Raw genomic sequence first — 21820 nt, 5'->3', positions numbered from 1 at the left:
GCTTAACATGTGAACTGGCAAACAGATATAGTACGACCCTAGCTGTAAAAGCCATGACCCAAAACTGCTCTATAGATAAGGTAAGACATATCATGCAGGCGGGAATGTTTAATAACATGAACGAAGCCGTATGCAAATTTGTCAACAGTTGCACTGAGGCAACAGAGCAGTCAAATGCTGCCCTGTATTACCAGAGACAGAACAACAGGGGTAACCGTGGGAATTACCCCAGTCGAGGTAATAACCACAATAATGGTTACCAATCTAACAACACATATATTAGAGGACAGGGCCGATATAGAGGCAACTTAAGAGGCCGTAGCAACTCGACAAGAGGTCACAACAATAGCGTAAGAATTGTCAAGGAAGCTTCGGGAAAAAAATAACATTTTTGATTGACACAGGTGCGGATATCTCAATTACATATAAAAGAAAATTCGGATGTTTTTCATGACATCCAAACCAATAGAATCATAGACATTCGAGGCATAGGAGAAGGAATAATAAATTCCAAGGGACTAGCCTCAATTGAACTACAAACAGACAAATTTATTATTCCATACAAGTTTCACATACTTCGTTTAGACTTCGCAATCCCATACGATGGAATAATAGGACTAGACTTCATTAAAAGATTTAATTGCAGACTAGATTATAATAGCTCAGAAGATTGGTTTATAATTAGACCACAAAACCTAACGTATCCCATTTATGTTCCAATAACATTTAATTTTGGTACTAACTCAACCCTTCTACCAGCCAGATCCAGGTGATTCGCAAAATAGAATTATCTTCAGTCGAAGAAAATATTTTAATTCCCAATCCGGAAATTAAACCGGGTGTCTATGTTGCAAATACAATTACAACAGCCCAGAATGCTTTTGTCCGAATCTTAAATACAACCAGTACATACCAAATAGTAAACATAGATAATTTGAAATTTGAATCACTTTCGAACTACAATGTAGTTCAAAATTCCAAAGATAATAAAACAGAGTCCGTACTTAACAAATTAAAGAAGAATTTTCCACCTTTATTTAAAGAAAAACTTGAGAAAATTTGCACCCAGTATAGTGATGTTTTCGGACTTGAAACCGAACCAATCACAATAAACAACTTTTATAAACCAAAATTGCGACTTAAAGACGATGAACCAGTATACGTGAAAAATTATCGATGTCCGCATAGCCAAATAGAAGAAATCCAGCGCCAAGTTGGAAAGTTAATTGAGCAAAATATTGTTGAGCCGTCTGTTTCATCCTATAATAGCCCACTTTTATTAGTTTCCAAAAAGGCCCTTCCTGGCACTGAAGAAAAAAAATGGCGATTTGACTATCGCCAAATAAATAAAAAATTGTTGTCCGATAAATTTGCACTACCCAGAATTGACGATATTCTTGATCAATTGGATCGAGCAAAATATTTTTCATGCCTTGATTTAATGTCAGGCTTCCATCAAATTGAACTTGAGGAAAACTCAAGAGATATAACGTCTATTTCGACAAACAATGGTTCGTATCGCTTTACGCGACTACCATTTGGTTTAAAAATAGCGCCTAATTCTTTTCAGAGAATGATGACAATAGCATTCTCAGGTCTAGAGACCACACAAGCTTTCCTTTACATGGATGATTTAATCGTTATTGGTTGTTCTGAACAACATATTATTAAAAACTTAACAGTTGTTTTCAATGTTTGGAGAAAACATAATCTGAAACTACATCCAGAAAAATGTTCATTTTTCATGCAGGAGATGACATTCTTAGGTCATAAATGCACAGATAAAGGAATCTTACCAGATGGCAAAAAATTTGACGTCATTAATAATTATTCTGTTGCTACGGACGCAGAGAGCTGGTCAAGCAAAGCTGTGGCGCGGGTGCTAAGGACGACGCAAGTTACGTTAGATTAGGGGAGATTCGAAACCTCTTCGATGTTATTTTTATACTCATTCACGAAAGTGAATCAGTATATTGGTTTTGTGCAATGTCCGTCTTGCTGTCCGTCCGTTTGTCCGTCTGTCCGTCCGTCTGTCTGTCCGTCTGTCTGTATGAACAAAATCTATTTCGGCGCTATCGAAGCTAGAGACTTGAAATTTGGAACACATACTCGTATATATCTCCGATTTATAAAGTGTTAAAATTTTCCCGATCCGCCCACTAGGAGCGTGGTAAATCGGAAAATGCATTTTCGCTCTTGATTGGTGCTAAATCTGATTTTAGTTTTCAAGACAATCAAAACCACCAAGAGGTTCGCAGGCTACAAAAAACGTAAGTCGCTTTTTAAATGAACAGTTCAACCTGAGATTTTAGCGAAACCTTAAGTGACTATTTAAATGATTAGAAATTGGCACGTCCTTACAATGTTTTTCATTTGATTCAAACATATTGACAAACAATCGACTCAGCTCGTCACCCTGATCAAGAATATATATACTTTGTGGGGTCTGCCACGCCTCCTTCTGCCTGTTACATACATTTAAGAAAATCATTATGCCCTGATTTCCCATTGAAAATGGGTTGGGTCCGTCTGTCCGTATGTTTGAACGCGTTGATCTCAGAAGATATAAGAGCTAGAGAGCTATATATATACTTTGTGGGGTCTGCCACGCCTATTTCTGCCTGTTATATGCTTTTAACAAAACCATTATACCCTGATTTCCCATTTTCGACCTTCTAGGTTTTTGATCTTTACTCTTTGAAATATTCACATTATCATGCAACAAATAAATAATAATTCGATGTCAACTTCAAGCAAATAGATGGTATTTTGTCAGTCAGAGTTATTAAGTCAAGTTGTTCAAGTAATAGGACCCACAAAAAAAAAAAAAAAAAAAAAAAAACAAGTAAGAAAGCTTTAGTCGAAAGTGCCCGGCTACGAGATCCCCTGAACCCTTCGAGCAATAGCTGTTTCAATCATTTTTCGCGTCTTTCTGCTTACACAAGACACACACACACACACACACGCACACTCACACACACAGAACACACATTGGCTGCAGTGATGGCTTACTAAGGGAACTTAATTGTTCAATAACTTTTCTTGTGGATGTAGTTTCTTCATGAAACTTTTAGATTATGATTATATCATAGATATGTATGTATTTGCCAAAGCACAAGTCTCTAGTATTTGAAATACGCCTTTTACAAATGTGAGGGTGAGGGGGTGAATAAGAGGTGGGGGGTAAATTTTGACAAAACCCGAAATTGTATAAAATGCATATTGGTATACATAACGAATTTGGAGACTCTAGCTTTAAAGATGTAGGAGATATAAATTTATTACTGGTTTTCGATAACGTTTTTAATCGATAACAAAATAACGAGGCAATTTATCGATATTTAAAGCAAAACTCGATATGCGCGTGCTATACACGGACCTAGGAAAAAATTCAAGACTCTAGCTCGCATATCTTCTGAGATCGACGCGTTCAAACATACGGACGGACGGACAGACGGACAGGGCCAAATCAACTCAGCTCGTCGCCCTGATAAGGAATATATATACTTTATGGGGTCTGCCACGCCTCCTTCTGCCTGTTACATACATTTAGCAAAACCATTATACCCTGATTTCCCATTGAAAATGGGTTCAGGGTATAATAAAAAGACGATTTTTTAGTTCTGATTAATTTATGAAAAAATTAACATTTTTTATTTAAGCTTTAGTCTGCAACAACATTTTATAGATCGAAAATTGTCATACATTAAAATGTGTATTGGGAAACAAACAGGAACAGTTTGGCAACACTTTTCCCACGAGGCATTCCATTGGTAAATACCGTCATACTTAAATCAAGTTCAACATCTTGTGGCCCCTCGAGTTTTTTTTTTAAAATCACATTCACTTGATTGTTGCTTTTCAACGTACTAGAAATAGAAAAATATGGTGGATTATTAAATGTATTTATTTTTGATAATACATGTTAAGTATATTTAAACAATATTTTAATAAGAATTGTAACTATCGTTATATTTTTAAATAATAATTTGTTATTGCATTTTATCTAAATGCACTTATTTTTGAATTGGTAGTTTATTGTAATAATTGTCTGATATATTAATTCTTTGTATTTGTATACGAGTATATACTTACTCAAAATAACTGTCTGTTGCTTTTACAATGTTTGGTGCTGCTTGAACTCTTATTATTTTCAGATCAAAATCAATATCGTCATACCATATGGGTCCACGGAGGGTAAATATTGTTCTACCATCTGGCGGTATCATTAATTTGGACACAAATGTTATAAAATTATAGGTGAAAGCAGATGGTTTCGTGTAACACTCTTCTCCCTCGCAAAAATTACTACTTTGACGACATCGGCTGCAAATATTCGAAATTATATAAAAATCAAGTAAAAGTGGTTTAGATGTGTCTACGCCACTGCAATATCCCATAAATCCTTCAGCCAGATTTTCATAAAACCACTATAACCTGACTTCCCACTTAAATGGATTAAGCGTAAGCAAAAAGAATTAATCATTTTTGGCAATTCCTCTTCTTCGTTGTGCGACCTTCCAATGAGGTCAAAAATTGTTATTGGGTCATCGATAGAGGCTAACAGTAAATCAATTATCAATTGCTTAAGCTTCTAGGCCTGATGTCAGACTGGCCGCGATAAGCGATGCGATGCTTTAAGCGATAATTATCGCAGCGATATGCAAAGCGATGGCATGTCAGGAAGAAAGAGAGAAATATTGCTTGAATTGCCAAAAAGAATATATTCCACCTACTACTTATCATGCGATATAGTGAGGAAACGATTCAGGAATGCAACTTGCAACTCGCTTTATTTCTCGCTTTGACTCTCTTCTCGTTTCGCTTGCACTATGATATGTTTTAAGTGATTACATGTAAATATGTACATGTAGACCTTTCTCGCTTATTGTCGCTCCATATTATCGCATCACTTATCGCGGCCACTCTGACATTAGCCTAGCTCTAATATATTTATCTAATATCTAAAAGAAGCGAACGAATATTGAAATATCAAATCCTGTGGGCATCTTACGAGACTGCGGCAAAGTTCGTTTGTCCATATGAATGTAATTTATTACGATCTGCCCAGTAAGGGTGTGGTAAATCAATAAATGCATTTTCTGGTATGTCATATTGAAATATGGCAAATATCTAATCCCATTAGGGACGTGACAAATCATATAAAAGTGTATCAATCTGCAACGCTGAAATTTTGCAGGTGAGCTGACCCAAAAATAGTTGCTTCGTGGCGCACATTGAATAATACTCTGTAATTTCGGATTGCATCCTCTATTGAGTTGCATAACAAGGATATTTTATTCTTTCTTGATCCTTAGGAATATTTTGATATTTTCGATATTAAATCAGTTCTACTTTGAAAGTCCTCATTCTCGATTGGAGACTCCTTTCTCTTCTAATTCGCTTGCTCGTCCCTCCCCTTCTGTACTGTCATCAGCCCCTAATTCACTTGATCCAACATCATCTGATCAAGAATCTATTGATTCTCATGTTGATGCTGCGAATAGAAATTGAAGTCCCTGTTAAGAAATTGGATTTTTCTCCAATTGTTATTCAAACAAAGAGTGACAATACGTCAGCCACTCCCGGTATTAACTTAGCCGTCGTCTCTTCTCGAAAGCAAGTTTTTATACCAAGAACCTAATGAAAATGGGAAATCAGGGTATAATGGTTTTGTTAAAAGTAGGCAGAAGGCACCAAGTATATATATTCTTGATCAGAGCGACGAGCTGAGTCGATTTGGCCCTGTCCGTCTGTCTGTCCGTCCGTCCGTCCGTATGTATGAACGCGTCAATCTCTGAAGATATAAGAGCTAGACTTGAATTTTTGTTTCCTAGGTCCGTGTACATTACGCGCATAGCGAGTCTGAATATCGGTAACGACTTTTAACTAACTATTTTATTATCGATTAAAAACCTTATCGAAAGCTAGTTACCCTAAACCAATTGAAAATGGGAAATCAGGGTATAATGCTTTTGTGCGCACTGCGCAGACCACATAAAATATATTTATCAGGGCAATAATCTGGCCCGATAATGTAATAATGTAATAATTTGTAATAATAATAATAATAATAATAATAATAATAATAATAATAATAATAATAATTTGTAATAATTTGTAATTTACAGATTTATATATATATATATATATATATATATATATATATCTATATATATAAAAGAAAGTTGTGTAAAAGTGAAGACTGCTTATAACTTGATTTGGGCTGAACCAATTTTCATGGTTTTTGATTTGTTGGATTTGTCTCCGCAACGAGTTTAGTATAGGGTCTTAAAAATACTGAAAAAATTTGCCGAATACTTGAAAAACGCGGTTTTTTCCCCAAATGTTCAAATTTTTTTTATACCCAGTAGGCTTGGTAACAGTGACAGTTTTGACAATAGTGTAGAAGTAAATAAACAAATGTAGTCAGTCAGTCTACGGTCTCCTGACCTCGAGCAGACCTGACTATTCAAAAAAAAAAAAAAAAAAAAAAAAAAAAAAAAAAAAATTTCAAATCAAAAGGAAAAATATTTCAAATCAAAAATCTGCAAAAAATCAAAAGATTAAAACCTGACTGTTCAAAAAATAAATAAAAAATTAAAAATTCGAAATTAAAAAAAAAAAAAAGGTAATTATTAAAAAGTGTTTTTTTGGCTTTTTATATTTTCGGACTTTTAAACTTTATAAATATTTCAAATCAAAAATATGCAAAAATTAAAAAAAAAATCAAAAGATTAAAACCTAACAATCAAAAATAAATAAAAAATTCAAAATTCGAAATTCGAAATTAAAAAAAAAAAAAGTTAATTATTAAAAATTGTATTTTTGGACTTTTACAAAAGCTAAATATCTCAAAAGTTCAGGTATTTGTTTGTCTCAAACATAAATTTGTGTAAATTATTTATATTTATATTTCTCGATTGTTTTATATGGTTTTGTGCGAGGGCAGTATTACTGTTAATAAAAATGCCGCGGCCTAGAAGATCTAATCTTTCCCGGCGGACCCATAATGCAATTAGGCAACGGAATAGCGCGAGTCAATTATCTGACGAAGAGCGAGAAATCGCCCGAGAAAGGCTCCGCGTTAGTACCCAGGGAAGAAGGGCCTTAATTCGTGCTTCTCAAAGAGAGGCAGCCCGTGAAATGGCAATAAGAAATGGTTCAAGGATTGATTTGAATCGAGCAGCGTTTCGATATGATTGCACCATTGATTACAGCTTGAATCGTTTAGTTTGCATTGGTCCAATGGACGTTGTTTGCTAGCATTGTGGCGCATTGAAGTTTGCTGGTGAAACGCCCGGTTTGTGCTGCCTTAGTGGTAAAGTGACATTGCCATTAGCGGTCACCATAGCCATTGCGTTCCCTGCTTTATGGCGAAACACTAGAATCACGACATTTTCTAGCGAACACTCAAAAATACAATGCCTGTTTCCAAATGACATAATTTGGGGCGGAAAATATTGGAGACGGATATTTAAGGTAATTTACGTTAAAAATTTTATTTTCTATGACTGCCAAAAAAAAATTTTGAATAATGTAGTTTGTTAGATTTCTGTAAATAGTGTTTGTAAATATAACTATAACTATGGCTTTGAATTTAAAGATTCAAGGCCAGATTTGCCATCGCATTGGATCATTGCAACCTATTGAAGATGCGCAGCAAAAATTCTTGCAAATATACTTCATGGGCAATATGGAAGAACAACTTGACCGGCGTCAAGAAATGAACACAGCTATGAAAAGAGCAATTCTCCATGATTTGCATGCTTAGAAATTTAAACCAACCAAAACTGTGCAATGGAACGCGTTTGGTGATAAGAAAACTGATGAGCAATGTGATTCACGCGTTGATACTCAAAGGAAAATTTAAAGATGAGGAAGTTCTTATTCCTAGGATTCCGATGAGCTCAACAGATATGCCCTTTGAATTTAAACGAATTCAATTCCCGCTTCGTCTTGCCTTCGCCATGACGATCAACAAGTCACAGGGCCAATCTTTGACTATTTGTGGCCTCAATCTAGAAAATGCGTGTTTTTCTCATGGTCAATTGTACGTGGCATGCTCACGTGTTGGCAAACGATCCGCATTATTTGTTCTTGCACCCGACCAAAAAACGAAGAATGTCGTTTACAACAAGGTGCTTGAATGAAAATCCGATTAATAAATTTATCAGTGTATCCCAGCCTGAACAACATAGCTTTCAACAATTTTTTACCTAGAAATAATATAGAGGGCAATGCAACGTTTGCCGGGCCAGCTAGTATATATATATATATGATTTATATATATATGATTTATAAAAAACGTATTTCAAGTACAAGAGACTTGTGCTTTGAAATGTACACACATATTAACCTTTGACCACGCTCTGAAAGTTTCGTTAAGATTGTCCGTCGACAATTTTCAACAAGTGAATTATCATAATATGCATAAAAGAAGTGCAGAATGATTAGAATATCAGTCTCTACTGAAGCCTACTTACTTGTTTCATCAATCTTTATAGAATCGTAGCATTAGCTCAGCATTCTTGCTTTAAAAATCTAGGTTATAGTTTTACCCGTAGGAGTATAATACTCTTCCAAATAGCAGCATTTTGCTTATACAATAGCAACTATACATACATAAGTGCCATAATACAATCGGTCACTTTTGTATGGACTGGTTTGCAGCGTGCATGTACGTATTAAAATATATAATATAACCTAGTGATGTAAAAAATCAACGATGCATCTATGTTTTATTACCAATTTTTTCCGATGTTTTCGCTGATACCGATGTTGAACGATGCATCGATGTTTTGCACAACATCATTATCTGCGAATGCAATTAACCCCATTTGAAAGCAACCTTTTGTCTTTTTGGAAAGGTATAAAAAGTATCTACCCTAATTTATTCGAAATTGTAATAAAATTTGTTCCGTTGATGGCATCTTCTGTTCCCTCTAAAATAATATGTAATTTTGTTTATTTTAGTGAAATGTATAAGATCGCTATAAAAGCATATGATATATCTCCGATGTTAAAAATTTTTTACACTCATTCACGAAAGTGAATCAGTATATGGGTTTTGTGCAATGTCCGTCCGTCTGTCCGTATGAACGCAATCTATTTCGGCGCTATCGAAGCTAGAGACTTGAAATTTGGAACAGATACTCGTATATATCTCCGATTTATAAAGTGTTAAAATTTTCCCGATCCGCCCACTAGGAGCGTGGTAAATCGGAAAATGCATTTTCCGATATACCAGAAATCATATTAATTGAAGAGCTAGAAAGCTGAAATTTTGAATATAGATCGGCATCCACCACCCAGATCATGAGCTATGGCGGATATATCTACGCCCATTGGGGGCGTGGCAAATCGGATAAAACTGTATCTCCAAGAGTTTTACAGCTAGAGCGCTGAAATTTTGCCTGTCAGTTAATGTTATGATTCTATAAAGTCTAAAGACAAAATTATAAGTCTACACCTATTGGGTGCGTGGCAAATCGAAAATGATGATATACTGATTTTTTAAATTCTGCTATATTTTGGACACTATTGATGCCAGAGACCTAAAATTTTGTATATATGTATACTGGCAAACCGCGAAAGTTAATATCTCCTAAAATATAATTGCTAGAAATTTAGACAGTTAAGTTACCAGTAACCTCCTCTATCGATGACCCCAAAATACGCCTCTTTAGGGTCGTGGCATATCGAAAAATACCCTGTAATTTTCACATTTTTTGAGGGAAAGCATTCAAACTTTGCAGTTGCAAAAAATTTTTTTATTTTGACGAATAGTGAATCTTTAAGCTCTTGATTGGTGCTAAATCTGATTTTAGGCAAATGTTAGTTTTCAAGACAATCACAACAAACCAAGAGGTTCGCAGGCTACAAAAAACGTAAGTCGCTTTTTAAATGAACAGTTCAACCTGAGATTTTAGCGAAACCTTAAGTGACAATTTAAATGATTAGAAATTGGCACATCTTTACAATGTTTTTCATTTGACTCAAACATATTGAGCAGTTTTTTTATATTTTAGTTTTAATCAGGGTCGAAGGTGACGTGTCAAATGAGACAATTTTTCCACCATACTTTTAATACCCTGAACCTATTTTCAATGCGAAATCAGGGTATAATGGTTTTGTTAAATGTATGTAACAGGCAGAAGGAGGCGTGGCAGACCCCACAAAGTATATATATTCTTGATCAGGGTGACGAGCTGAGTCGATTTAGCTCTGTCCGTCCGTCCGTCTGTCCGTATGTTTGAACGCGTGGATCTCAGAAGATATAAGAAGTATAGCACGCACATATCGAGTTTTGCTTTAAATATTGATAAATTGTCCCGTTATTTTGTTATCGATTAAAAACGTTATCGAAAACCAGTAATAAAGTTATATCTCCTACACCTTTAACGCTAGAGTCTCCAAATTTGTTATGTGTACTTATATGCATTTTATACAATTTCGGTTTTTGTTGAAATTTACCCCCCACCTCTTATTCACCCCCTCACCCTCACGTTTGTAAAAGGCGTATTTCAAATACTATAATACTATATACTCCATATTATAATCATAATCTGAAATTTTCATAGCAAGCACACACTTCAGACCATGCGTGCTTAGGCGTGGGTGCTTGTGTGCGTGTATGTGCGTGTGTCTTGTGTAAGTAGAAAGACGCGAAAAATGATTGAAATATCTATTGCTTGAAGGGTTCAGGGGATCTCGTAGTCGAGCAGAGTCGACTACAGCTTTCTTACTTGATTTATCTAGACTTTCATCTGATACGACATGTGAGGCAGTATCTGCGACAAATTTCTTCATTTAAGATTAATGTGCCAACCATATGTGATACTAAATTCCTGCCACCTCATGTGGTTGTGCATGAATTAAAGCCTAAGAATCGTAACAAATCGACTCGATTCATTAAATCTACCTTCGGTGCAATCATCATCGAGCATTATACCACAAAACTAAATACTATACAGCCTTTTTCTCAGCTGTCCCTGATTTATAAAAATGTGCGCGGCTTAAATTCTAAACTCAAAAATCTATTCTTGCATAGTTTTAGTGAAAAATATGATATTATAATCAATTTCATTATTTATAGACTTGACCGTTCGATGCGTAGAGGCTCTGAGGTGTTAATTGCTGTTATCTATCCTCTCTGAACTGTTTTCCTTTTCGTCCCTTCGTTCCTGATGCGGAGATCATAGGGGTTAAATTAACTCTCCAATCATGCTCATCATTTATCACATGTTCTTATATCCCTTCATTTTCTGATGTGCCTTCTAAACTAATTCGCTGTTATCGTAAATGCAATTTTGTTGTGCTTAACGAATTAATTAATTCAACAAACTGGTCTATTTTATATTAGTCGGTTAATATTAATTTGGCAGCATCGTTTGTTTATACTACCTTAAACTCTATTCTGAATGTTTGTATCCCTCTCTGTGGTAATTCGCCTGTTTCAAATAAGCCACCTTGGTTTAATAAGACTCTAAATGTTTTAAAAATTATAAAAAGTGTGGTTGACTGGTCTAAATATTCCATAGCCAATACGTTGCAAACGTCAGTTTTCCCGAGATCCTAAACAATTTTTGTCATTTGTAAACTTGAAGCGTAAATCTTTTCATCATCATCAATTCTCCTAAGATCACTGCATCCTCTCTGGTTGCAGCTATTGCGTCGTTAAAATCATCTTTCTCTCCTGGTGCCGATAATATTTCAAGTTGTTTGAGTAAAGAGTGCAGTGTTTCTCTTCAGTCACCATTACTAAAATCGCTTAATTTGTCTTTGGACACTTCTGTGTTCCCTTCATTTTGGAAATCATCTTTTATCAGTCCCCTATATAAACAAGTAAGAAAAGTCTAGTCGACAGTGCTCGACTAGATACTACCCTGAACCCAACTAATAACAAGTAAGAACGTTGCAGTCGGGTGTTATCGTTTGCGGAATACTCATTCACATCCCATCAACAATTTATTAGTTAAGTTTCGCTTTAATACTGTAGCAATTACAGTTTTTTCCGATTTGCCACGCCCCTACTGGGCGTAGACACCTCATTTTTTGTCAGTTCTTAGAACGTGATAACGGTACCCTAACTGCAAAGTTTGAATGCTAACTCTCAAAAAATGTAAAAATTATTTTTCCACGCCCCTAAAGAGGCGTAAAAATTACTTATGGATCATCGATAGAGGGTAACCTCCTCGATGGTAACTTAATTATCTAAATTTGAAGCTACTAGCTATTATACTTCTGGAGATATCAACTTTTGCGGTTTGCCACGCCCCCTGTGGTCTTGGGTGATCAGCACGAGTATATATACAAAATTTGAGGTCTCTGGCATCAATAGTGTCCAAAATATAGCGGAATTAAAAAATCACTATATCTTCAGGTCCGGTTTGCCACGCCACTAATGAGCGTAGACTTATAATTTTGTCTTTAGACTTTATAGAAACAACATTAGTTGACGTTCAATTTCAATTTCAGCGCTCTAGCTATAAAACTCTTGGAGATACAGTTTTATCCAATTTGCCACGCCCCCAATGGGCGGGATATATCCGCCGTAGCTCGTGATCTAGGGTGGTCGACGCGGACCTACATACCAAATTTAAGCATTCTAGCTCTTCAACTAATATGATTTCTGGCATTTCGGAAAATGCATTTTACGATTTGCCACGCCCCTAGTGGGCGGATCGGGAAAATTACACGAGTATGTGTTCCAAATTTCAAGTCTCTAGCTTCAATAGCGCCGAAATAGATTGCGCTCATACGAACAGACGGACGGACGGACAGATGGACAGACGGACGGACAGCAAGACGGACACTGCACAAAACCAATACACTAATTCACTTTCGTTAATGAGCACAAAAATGCCCATTTAGTATGGCTAAAATTTCAATTTCTATGTATTTAAAAATATAAATGAAATACAAAACTCGTTTAATAAAATATAAAAATATTTTGAAACAATTAAAACAAGTAAGAATGTTGCAGTCGGGGGATACCGATTGCAGAATACTCATTCACAGCCCAAACGCTGTCAACCAGAGTATATAGTGCAATTTTGAAGTCTAGTGCGCAACAAAAAACCGGGCATGGAAAATCATCGATAGCTCTTGCTATGATCATTGCATCATTGCATTCAAATTACATACATATGTAATTTACACCATAGTGTAGGCTCTTCTATCGATTCAAAAAAAAAATTTACTCCTCTTTAGGGGCGTGGCATATCAAAAAATACCCTGCAATTTTCACTTTTTTGAGGGTTAGCATTCAAACTTTGCAGTTAGGGTACCTTTATCTCGTTCTAAAAACTGACCACAAATGAGGTGTCTACGCCCAGTAGGGGCGTGGCAAATCGGAAAAACCTGTATATTCTACAGTATTAGAGCGAAACTTAACTACTAAATTGTTCATGGGATGTGAATGAGTATTCCGCAGTCGGTAACGCCTGACTGCAACGTTCTTACTTGTTTTTATACCCTGAACCCATTTTCAATGGGAAATCAGGGTATAATGGTTTTGTTGAAATGTATGTAACAGGGAGAAGGAGGCGTGGCAGACCCCACAAAGTATATATATTCTTGATCATGGCGATGAGCTGAATTGATTTGGCCCTGTCCGTCTGTCCGTATGTATGAACGCGTCGATTTCAGAAGATATAAGAGCTATAGACTTCAAATTTGGTTTAAAATGTCCGTAATTACAGCGCGCATATCAAGTTTATCATTAAAATCGATAACTCATCCCAATCTTTTTTTTCGATAAAAAACCTTATCGAAAACCAGTTATAAAATTATATCTTCTACACCTTTATTGCTAGAGTCTCCAAATTTTTAATGTATGCTTATATGCAATTTATACAATTTCGGTTTTTGTTAAAATTTACCCCCCACCCTTAAATTCACCCCCTCACCCTCACTTTTGTAAAAAGCGTATTTCAAATACTAGAGACTTGTGCTTTGGCAATTACATGCATATCCATGTTATAATCATAATCTAATAAAACACGCACACACACACACGCACGCACACACACACGAACGCACACACAGGCATACATACACACACATACACACACACACACGAACGCACACACAGGCATACATACACACACACACACACACATACAAAAACATTTACACACACATACACAAACACATACACACCTACGATCTCCATGAAACTTTCAGATTATGATTATAACATGGATATGCATGTAATTGCCAAAGCACAAGTCTCTAGTATTTGAAATACGCTTTTTACAAAAGTGATGATGACAGGGTGAATTTAAGGGTGGGGGGTAAATTTCAACAAAAACCGAAATTGTATAAATTGCATATAAGCATACATTAAAAATTTGGAGACTCTAGCAATAAAGGTGTAGGAGATATAATTTTATAACTTGTTTTCGATAAGGGTTTTTATCGATAAAAAAAGATCGGGATGAGTTATCGATTTTTAATAATAAACTTGATATGCGCGCTGTAATTACGGACATTTAAAAAAATTGTATGTCTCTAGCTCTTATATCTTCTGAAATCGACGCGTTCATACATACGGACAGACGGACAAACAGACGGACAGGGCCAAATCAATTCAGCTCGTAGCCCTGATCAAGAATATATAAACTTTGTGGGGTCTGCCACGCCTCCTTCTCCCTGTTACATACATTTCAACAAAACCATTATACCCTGATTTCCCATTGAAAATGGGTTCAGGGTATAATTATGTCTCCTACATCTTTAGAGCTACAGTCTGCATTTTATACAATTTCGGTGTTTGTTGAAATTAACCCTATATCCATATATCCATATTATTGTTAAAATTACGATATGAAGATCGTAAGTCCACAAAAAAAGTTTTTAAACAATTAAGTTCTCATAGTAAGCGCACACCAGCCCATGCGTGTTTATGCGTGGCTGCTTGTGCGTGTGTGTTTGTGTGTATGCGTGTGTGCGTGTTTCTTCTGTAAGCAGAAAAACGCAAAAAATGATTGAAATAGCTTTTGCTCGAAGAGTCGAGCAGTCTTGACTAGAGCTTTCATACTTGTTATTAATTTGGTTCAGGGTAGTATCTAGGGTAATATCTAGTAGAGCACTCTCGACAAGAGTTTTCTTATTTTTATTGCGAAATGAACTAATTTATTTATTTAAGTGCCAATTTGTGAAATTTTTGTAGACTACTACAGTATTGCAGTACTAAATAATGACATGAAATGAAATTAATTGCGATTGAATAGTGCTTTGTTTTCAGCTTCTACTTCAGTATTGAATATGCAACTGGACTCCCAAGTCTATCAGTACACTAATCGAAATCGAAATCTGAATTGTATAAAGTAAATATGAATGTACATTTAAAATTTAGCGACTCTACCTTTAAAGGTGTAGGAGAAATAATTGCATAACTCATTTTCCATAATATTTATAATCCATAACAAAATAACGGGATGAGTTATATTTGAGTAAATCTCGATATCACGGACCTAGGAAAAATCTCTTATATCTTCTGAGATCGACGCGTTCAAGCATACGGACAGACGGGGCTATATCGACTCAACTCGTCGTATATATATATATATATATATATATATATATATTTCTCATTGGGTCATTGGGGTATTAAAATTAAGTAAGTAATACTGATACTAATAAAAAGAAATACAATATAGGAATATATATATAAATTTAGTTTCCGCCATGTACTTGGAGCCATATTGACTTACTTTTTTTGATCGGCATCGTTCATGTACCCAGTGGGACAATTTATTGTGGTGCACTTAAAGCTACCTCTAATGTTGGTGCAAATATCATTCTTAAATAAAAAAAAAAAAGAAAAAAAAAATATATATATATATATTAAAGATACAGATGAAATAGAAAATGGATCTAAATCTAAATAGAATATAAATTTTAAATTTGAATGAATCCGTTCACTATTATGTATGCTATATGTAAATATATGATCTGTACAGCCATTAGGGTACTCACCCGACCAGTGCACACATGATTGTTACTCGTTGTATCACATTCATCAATGTCTCGGCAAGAAGTCTTGTCAGACGCCAAAGTGTAGCCACGTGGACAGGAACATTGATACGAACCGGGCGTGTTAATGCAGAAGCTAATAACGGGTTTATTTCAAATGCAAATGATTGATTGATTGATTGGTACGATTAGGGTAATGTATATATACTAGTCTTTACATAAAGTTTAATAGTCATTAAATTTTGTAGGGTTAAGTAGCAATAATTCTGTGACAATAAAAATTTATGATGTAAAATTATAACGAGAAAATGGGATGAATCACAAAACAAGTAAGAACGTTGCAGTCGGGCGTTACCGACTGCGGAATACTTATTCTCATCCCATCAGCAATTTAGTACCTAAGCTTCGCTCTAATACTGTACAAAATTCAGTTTTTCCCGATTTGTCACGCCCCTACTGGGCGTAGGCACCTCACCTGGTCAGTTCTTAGAACGAGCTAAAGGTACCATAACTGTAAAATTTGATTGCTTACGCTATATATAAGGAAATTTGAAAAAAAAAAAACTTTAAGTATCTAGCTCTTATATCTTCTGAAATCGACGCGTTCAAAAATACGGACAGAAGGACAGACGGACTGACAGAAGGACAGACGGACGGACAGACAGGCGGACGGACGGATGGACAGACAGACGGACAGGGCCAAATCGACTCAGCTCGTCGCCCTGATCAAGAATATATATACTTTATGGGGTCTGCCACGCCTCTTTCTGCCTGTTACATACATTTCAACAAATCCAATATGGCCTGATTTCCCATTTTTAATGGGTTCAGGGTATAAAAAAGAAAAACAAGTAAGAAGGCTCTAGTCGAGACTGCTTGACAGGATATACCCTGAACGCTGCAAAGGTCAGATATTCGGTACTCCTTAGCAGCGACTGCGCTTGGGCTGCAGTATTAGCAATATTATGGTAATTTACTTGTTGAATAATTATACCATGAATCCATTGAAAATGGGAAATCAGGGTTTAATGGTTTTTGGAATAATAATATTATAATATAATCTATCCATCTAATCCGCTATCTACGTGTGTTAAATGGAGTCTAGCCAGTTATGAGATTGACGGTCGTAATGATATTCTAAATGTATTTAAGCATGAGCAGAACTATTAAGATATTTGTAAATGCAAAAAAGTTAATTCTATACCCCATGCACAGTTTATAATCCTTATGCACTTCGCATTCATCAATATCATTGCATGTCCTATTATCGTGGCTGAGTTCATATCCCTGATTGCAGGTGCAGCGATATCCACCCCAAAAGTTAACACACTTTTGCTGACAAAGTCCTGGTATGGACTGACACTCATCGACGTCGAAGCATTGACCATGGGCATACCCATTCTCCTGGTCCATACTATTCGCATTGCTATTGAGAGACTTCCTTTGGAAGCCTGGCTTACATTCGCAGTAATATGAGCCAATTGTATTATAGCAGTTTGCATTTGATGAGCAAACAGGGGCATCCTCTGCACATTCGTTAATATCCTCGCAGCTGTTGACACTATCGGACAGACGAATCACCTGATGTCCTGCGGGACAGGCGCAAATGTAACCACCATTCCGATTGCGACATATCTGCTTTTCGCCACAGTTGTGATCTCCAGTCTCGCACTCATTTATGTCTGCGAAAAATATAAATTAATAAGAACGTTGTATCGTTCCCACGATTCGAAATTTATATAATAAAACAAACTCTAGTCGAGACTGCTACCCTAAACCCTCTAATCATCAGATTGATATTCTAATCAGTCTGCACTTCTTTTCGACACACATATATACACATTTTCAATGGGAAGTCAGGGTATAATGGTTTTGTTGAAATGTATGTAACAGGCAGAAGGAGGCGTGGCAGTATATATATTCTTGATCAGGGTGACGAGCTGAGTCGATTTGGCCCTGTCCGTCTGTCTGTCTGTCCGTCTGTCCGTATGTATGAACGCGTTAATTTCAGAAGATATAAGAGCTAGAGACTTCAATTTTTTTTTAAATGTCCGAAAATTACAGCGCGGATATCGAGTTTATCATTAAAAATCGATAACTCATCTCGATCTTTTTTATCGATAAAAAAAACCTTATCGAAAACCAGATATAAAATTATATTTTTTACACCTTTATTGCTAGAGTCTCCAAATTTTTAATGTATGCTTATATGAAATTTATACAATTTCGGTTTTTGTCAAAATTTACCCCCCACCCCTATATTCACCCCCTCATATTTAATATCCATAATCATTTAAAGGGTCCTTTAGACATTTTGGTATATTGGTTATTGTGTTTTGGTGCAATTTTTCTGTATCCACGTCTTTCGGACAGATATTGATTATCTGTGAGGTCAGCAGTCCAACTGGCTCCACTAATATTCAATAGAATTGGGGTGTTGTTTCTAAAAGTTTCTAAAAGTACATCTTTTTCAGCCGACTTGTTCTAATTTTCATTAAAAATTTTTTAAATAGCTTAAAAAACCCAAACTCCTTACATCCTAGGTGAATTTTAACCTTTTTTTACAGTTGCCTAAATGTTCTTCTTACAGCTATATATGAAGTTTTCTACACACCCTGGTCTGATTACATGAGACATCACCCACAGCATATGTCCTTATCTTAAAAATTCGATGGATTTCCCTCCAAATTTAATTGGAGCACAATATTTTGTTTCCCATATAATGAATTGGTCCCTTTTCGGGCGATTAAACCCATTGAAAATGGCATATTTTTTCGATAACTCAACCGATAAGCTTTTTATCGAGAATAATCGAAAAGTTGAAAAGAAAAGAAATGTAGAATACGTAGAATATCAGGAATTTAGAGTCTAATTAGTGAATAATTAACTAGAGAATTTTCCCGCCTCATTATCACAAAAATTCCCGACTTTTAATGGGTAAGCGTGGTAATGTAAATGAAGATTTTTGCGAAATTTGTCAAGTGAATATTAGTGTAGCATATGGAGGTGTGTATCAGTTCGTGATTTTCTAAGTCAATGTCCGTGACACATAGACAATCTATGTGTTGTTTATACTTCATGTGCGCTCTTTAGTTTAAAATTTGTTATATCCGTTTCATTTTAAGGTTTCTTAGGAAAATCGGCTCTGGTGCGTCACGAGAACACAAAGCAAAAATTCGCGATGCAACGTCGTCAATATCAATGGACAACTTCGTTGTCAAAACGCATTCGGATAATGCGTTGAAAGTATTTGTTGTAGAGCGCACATTGGCCATCGGCGATCGGCAGCGCAACCCTGCCTCAGCGTGGAGAGAGCTCGCGCTGTGGAGAGTTGCTTTTAGATTATAATTATAATATGGATATGCATTTATTTGCCAAAGCACAAGTCCCTAGTATTTGAAATACGCCTTTTACAAATGTGATGGTGAGGGGGTGAATTAAGGGTGGGAGTAAATTTTGACAAAAACCGAAATTGTATAAAATGCATATAAGTATATATTTGGAGAGTCTAGCTTTAAAGATGTAGAGAATATAAATTTATTACTGGTTTTCGATAATGTTTTAATCGATAACAGAATAACGGGGCAAGGTATCGATATTTAAAGTAAAACTCGATATGCGCGTGCTATACACGGACCTAGGAAAAAAATTTCAAGTCTCTAGCTTTTATATCTTCTGAGATCGACGCGTTCAAACATACGGACAGACGGACGGACGGACAGACGGACAGTGTTAAATCGACTCAGTTCGTCGCCCTGATCAAGAATATATGCACTTTATGGGGTCTGCCACGCCTCCTTCTGCCTGTTACATACATTTAACAAAACCATTATACCCCGATTTCCCATCGGAAGGCCATTATAGCAGGATATTTTAACTCATGGGCGTTAGAATGGGGTAACCAGATAACAAATGCCACAGGCCGTATCTTACTGGAGATTTTCGCGACACTAGATGTTGCACTGCTCAACACTGGCCACGAGTTCACCTTCAGTCGGGCTGGATACGGATCAAGGCTGGCAAACCACCATCTTCATACAGACCGATCTGCCTCTTAGACACCATAGGAAAGGTGTTTGAGAAATTGATCTGCTCTAGACTGGAGACTGCTAGTGCTAGCACCGGAAGTCAATCACCAAATCAATTTGGATTCCGGAAGGCCCGGTCAACAATGGATGCTCTAGAAAAAGTTGTTGGCCTGGCAACTTCCGCCATCCAAGGCATCAAATGGAGGCACTGGACGAAGCAATACTGCATCATCGCGACCCTGGGCGTTAAGAACGCCTTCCACACAGCTAGTTGGGATATGATACTGAATGCGCTGTCACAATATAATATCCCTAAATATCTAAAAGAGATAATAAAGAGCTACTTCAGAGGAAGAACACTGGTATACAACACGAGTGAGGGTCCCCAAACTCATACAGTGTCAGCTGGAGTACCCCAAGGCTCAGTGCTGGGGCCTCTCCTATGGAATATCATGTACGACGGCGTACTGTGCTTGGAAGTACCAGCAGGTGCGCACACCATTGGCTTTGCTGATGATGTGGCCGTCGTCGCCATAGGCAAGGAGCTTAAAGATACAGAGATATCAATCGCAAGTCGTCCTAGTAAGCAGTCGCAAAAAAGTGGAGACTGCCAATATAGGGATAGGCAGCGTCAGTATCGCGTCAAAGAGGGCGATTAAGTATCTTGGCGTCATGTTAGACACAAGATTAACTTTCCGCGAGCACTTAGAATATGTACATAAAAAGACAGCTGATTCTTGTAGAGCTCTCTCAAGAATTATGCTTAACACGCGGGGACCTAAATCTTCTTCTAATGAGCGTCATTAGGTCCGTCATCCTCTATGCTGCGCCAACATGGTCAAGAGCAATGGCAACGCCGAGCTACAGCCGGGACATTTGCGCGATCTACAGGCTGAGCGCAATCAGAGTCAGCTGCGCTTTCAGGACTATCTCCGATGATGCGGCGCTTGTCATAGCCGTCATGGTGCCACTGGAGTACCTGGTCGTCGAAGCCGTGGAGCGGAATTCGCACGCGCCTGTGCGACACAACGCTATGAGGGCGAACAGCATTGTACGATGGCAAAGGAAGTGGAATAGCTCAGCTAAAGGGCAGTGGAGGCACAAGCTCATCCCGGAGCTCGAACCATGGGTTAACCACAAACACGGCGAGGTTAACTTCTATCTTTCGCAGATCCTCTCGGGCCATGGATGCTTTCGGAGCTATTTGAAGTGCTTTGGGTACGAGGAAACTGACGAGTGCCCCTGGTGCGGGCAAGGGCATGTGGAAGATGCCAACCACATCCTTTTCGTATGTGCACGGTTCCTGGAGGAGAAAGCACCTTCGCGGCCACAGTGACGATGCGCAGGGTCGAGCGAATAAGAAGACGAGCTGTACCAGGCTAAGGTAGCGCATAGTGCTTGCGAAGCAATGCTTTACGGCCGTCCCGCAAGCATCGCGCGCTATCCGAGCCACCACCACCACCACTTGTAGTATAATAAGATTGTAAATAAACGAATAAAAAAAAAAAAAAAAAACAAAAAACACACACACATATACACAAACATTTACACATACATACACCCACAAGCATGAACACGCATGAGCGGCAGTGTGCGCTTACTATGAGAACTTAATTGTTTAATAACTTTTTTGTGGACATACGATCTTCATGAAACTTTCCAGAAGAGGAGAATACTCGCTCGCTTGTTGCACAGCTTACCGGAATACATAAAATATTTTTTGCCACAATTTAAGGTACGTTGCCTCCTGCCAAAAATCTTAGATTGACAAGTTTGAATTATAGCATGTGGCATAATATTTATCAATA

The 21820-nt window shown here is 36.9% G+C and overlaps 1 protein-coding gene and 1 long non-coding RNA gene across 11 annotated transcripts in view; one reads left to right on the top strand and one right to left on the bottom strand.

The window, feature by feature from the left end:
• Nucleotides 1–3602: 3602 nt before the first annotated feature.
• The window catches only part of LOC108617802 (uncharacterized), a 47329-nt gene continuing 29111 nt past the window's right edge, over nucleotides 3603–21820 (bottom strand). For 5 of the 10 annotated variants that reach the window (XM_089472875.1, XM_089472872.1, XM_089472878.1 and 2 more), the window contains 5 exons: nucleotides 17189–17666; nucleotides 15988–16120; nucleotides 15723–15811; nucleotides 4096–4326; nucleotides 3604–3869 (listed from right to left, as the gene is read on the bottom strand). In XM_089472875.1, coding sequence (XP_089329001.1) covers nucleotides 3707–3869; nucleotides 4096–4326; nucleotides 15723–15811; nucleotides 15988–16120; nucleotides 17189–17666 — 1094 coding nt within the window. In that variant the 3' untranslated portion in view covers nucleotides 3604–3706. Of the gene's footprint in view, nucleotides 3870–4095; nucleotides 4327–15722; nucleotides 15812–15987; nucleotides 16121–17188; nucleotides 17667–21820 lie in introns of those variants that run through there. The other 5 variants (XM_089472879.1, XM_089472877.1, XM_089472881.1 and 2 more) reach the window with 5 other exon arrangements.
• Nucleotides 6141–8200, top strand: LOC149268339 (uncharacterized). Its single transcript, XR_016270820.1, has 3 exons — nucleotides 6141–6866; nucleotides 6953–7482; nucleotides 7607–8200. It is a non-coding gene; the product is annotated as an uncharacterized LOC149268339 (long non-coding RNA).

This window comes from Drosophila arizonae, chromosome 6 (genome assembly GCF_054131065.1).
Source record: "Drosophila arizonae isolate 15081-1271.41 chromosome 6, UAZ_ARI_1.0, whole genome shotgun sequence".
In the NCBI taxonomy this organism is placed as follows: domain Eukaryota; kingdom Metazoa; phylum Arthropoda; class Insecta; order Diptera; family Drosophilidae; genus Drosophila; species Drosophila arizonae.
Note: the sequence above shows the minus strand (reverse complement) of the source record. Positions and strands in the feature narration are given on the sequence as shown.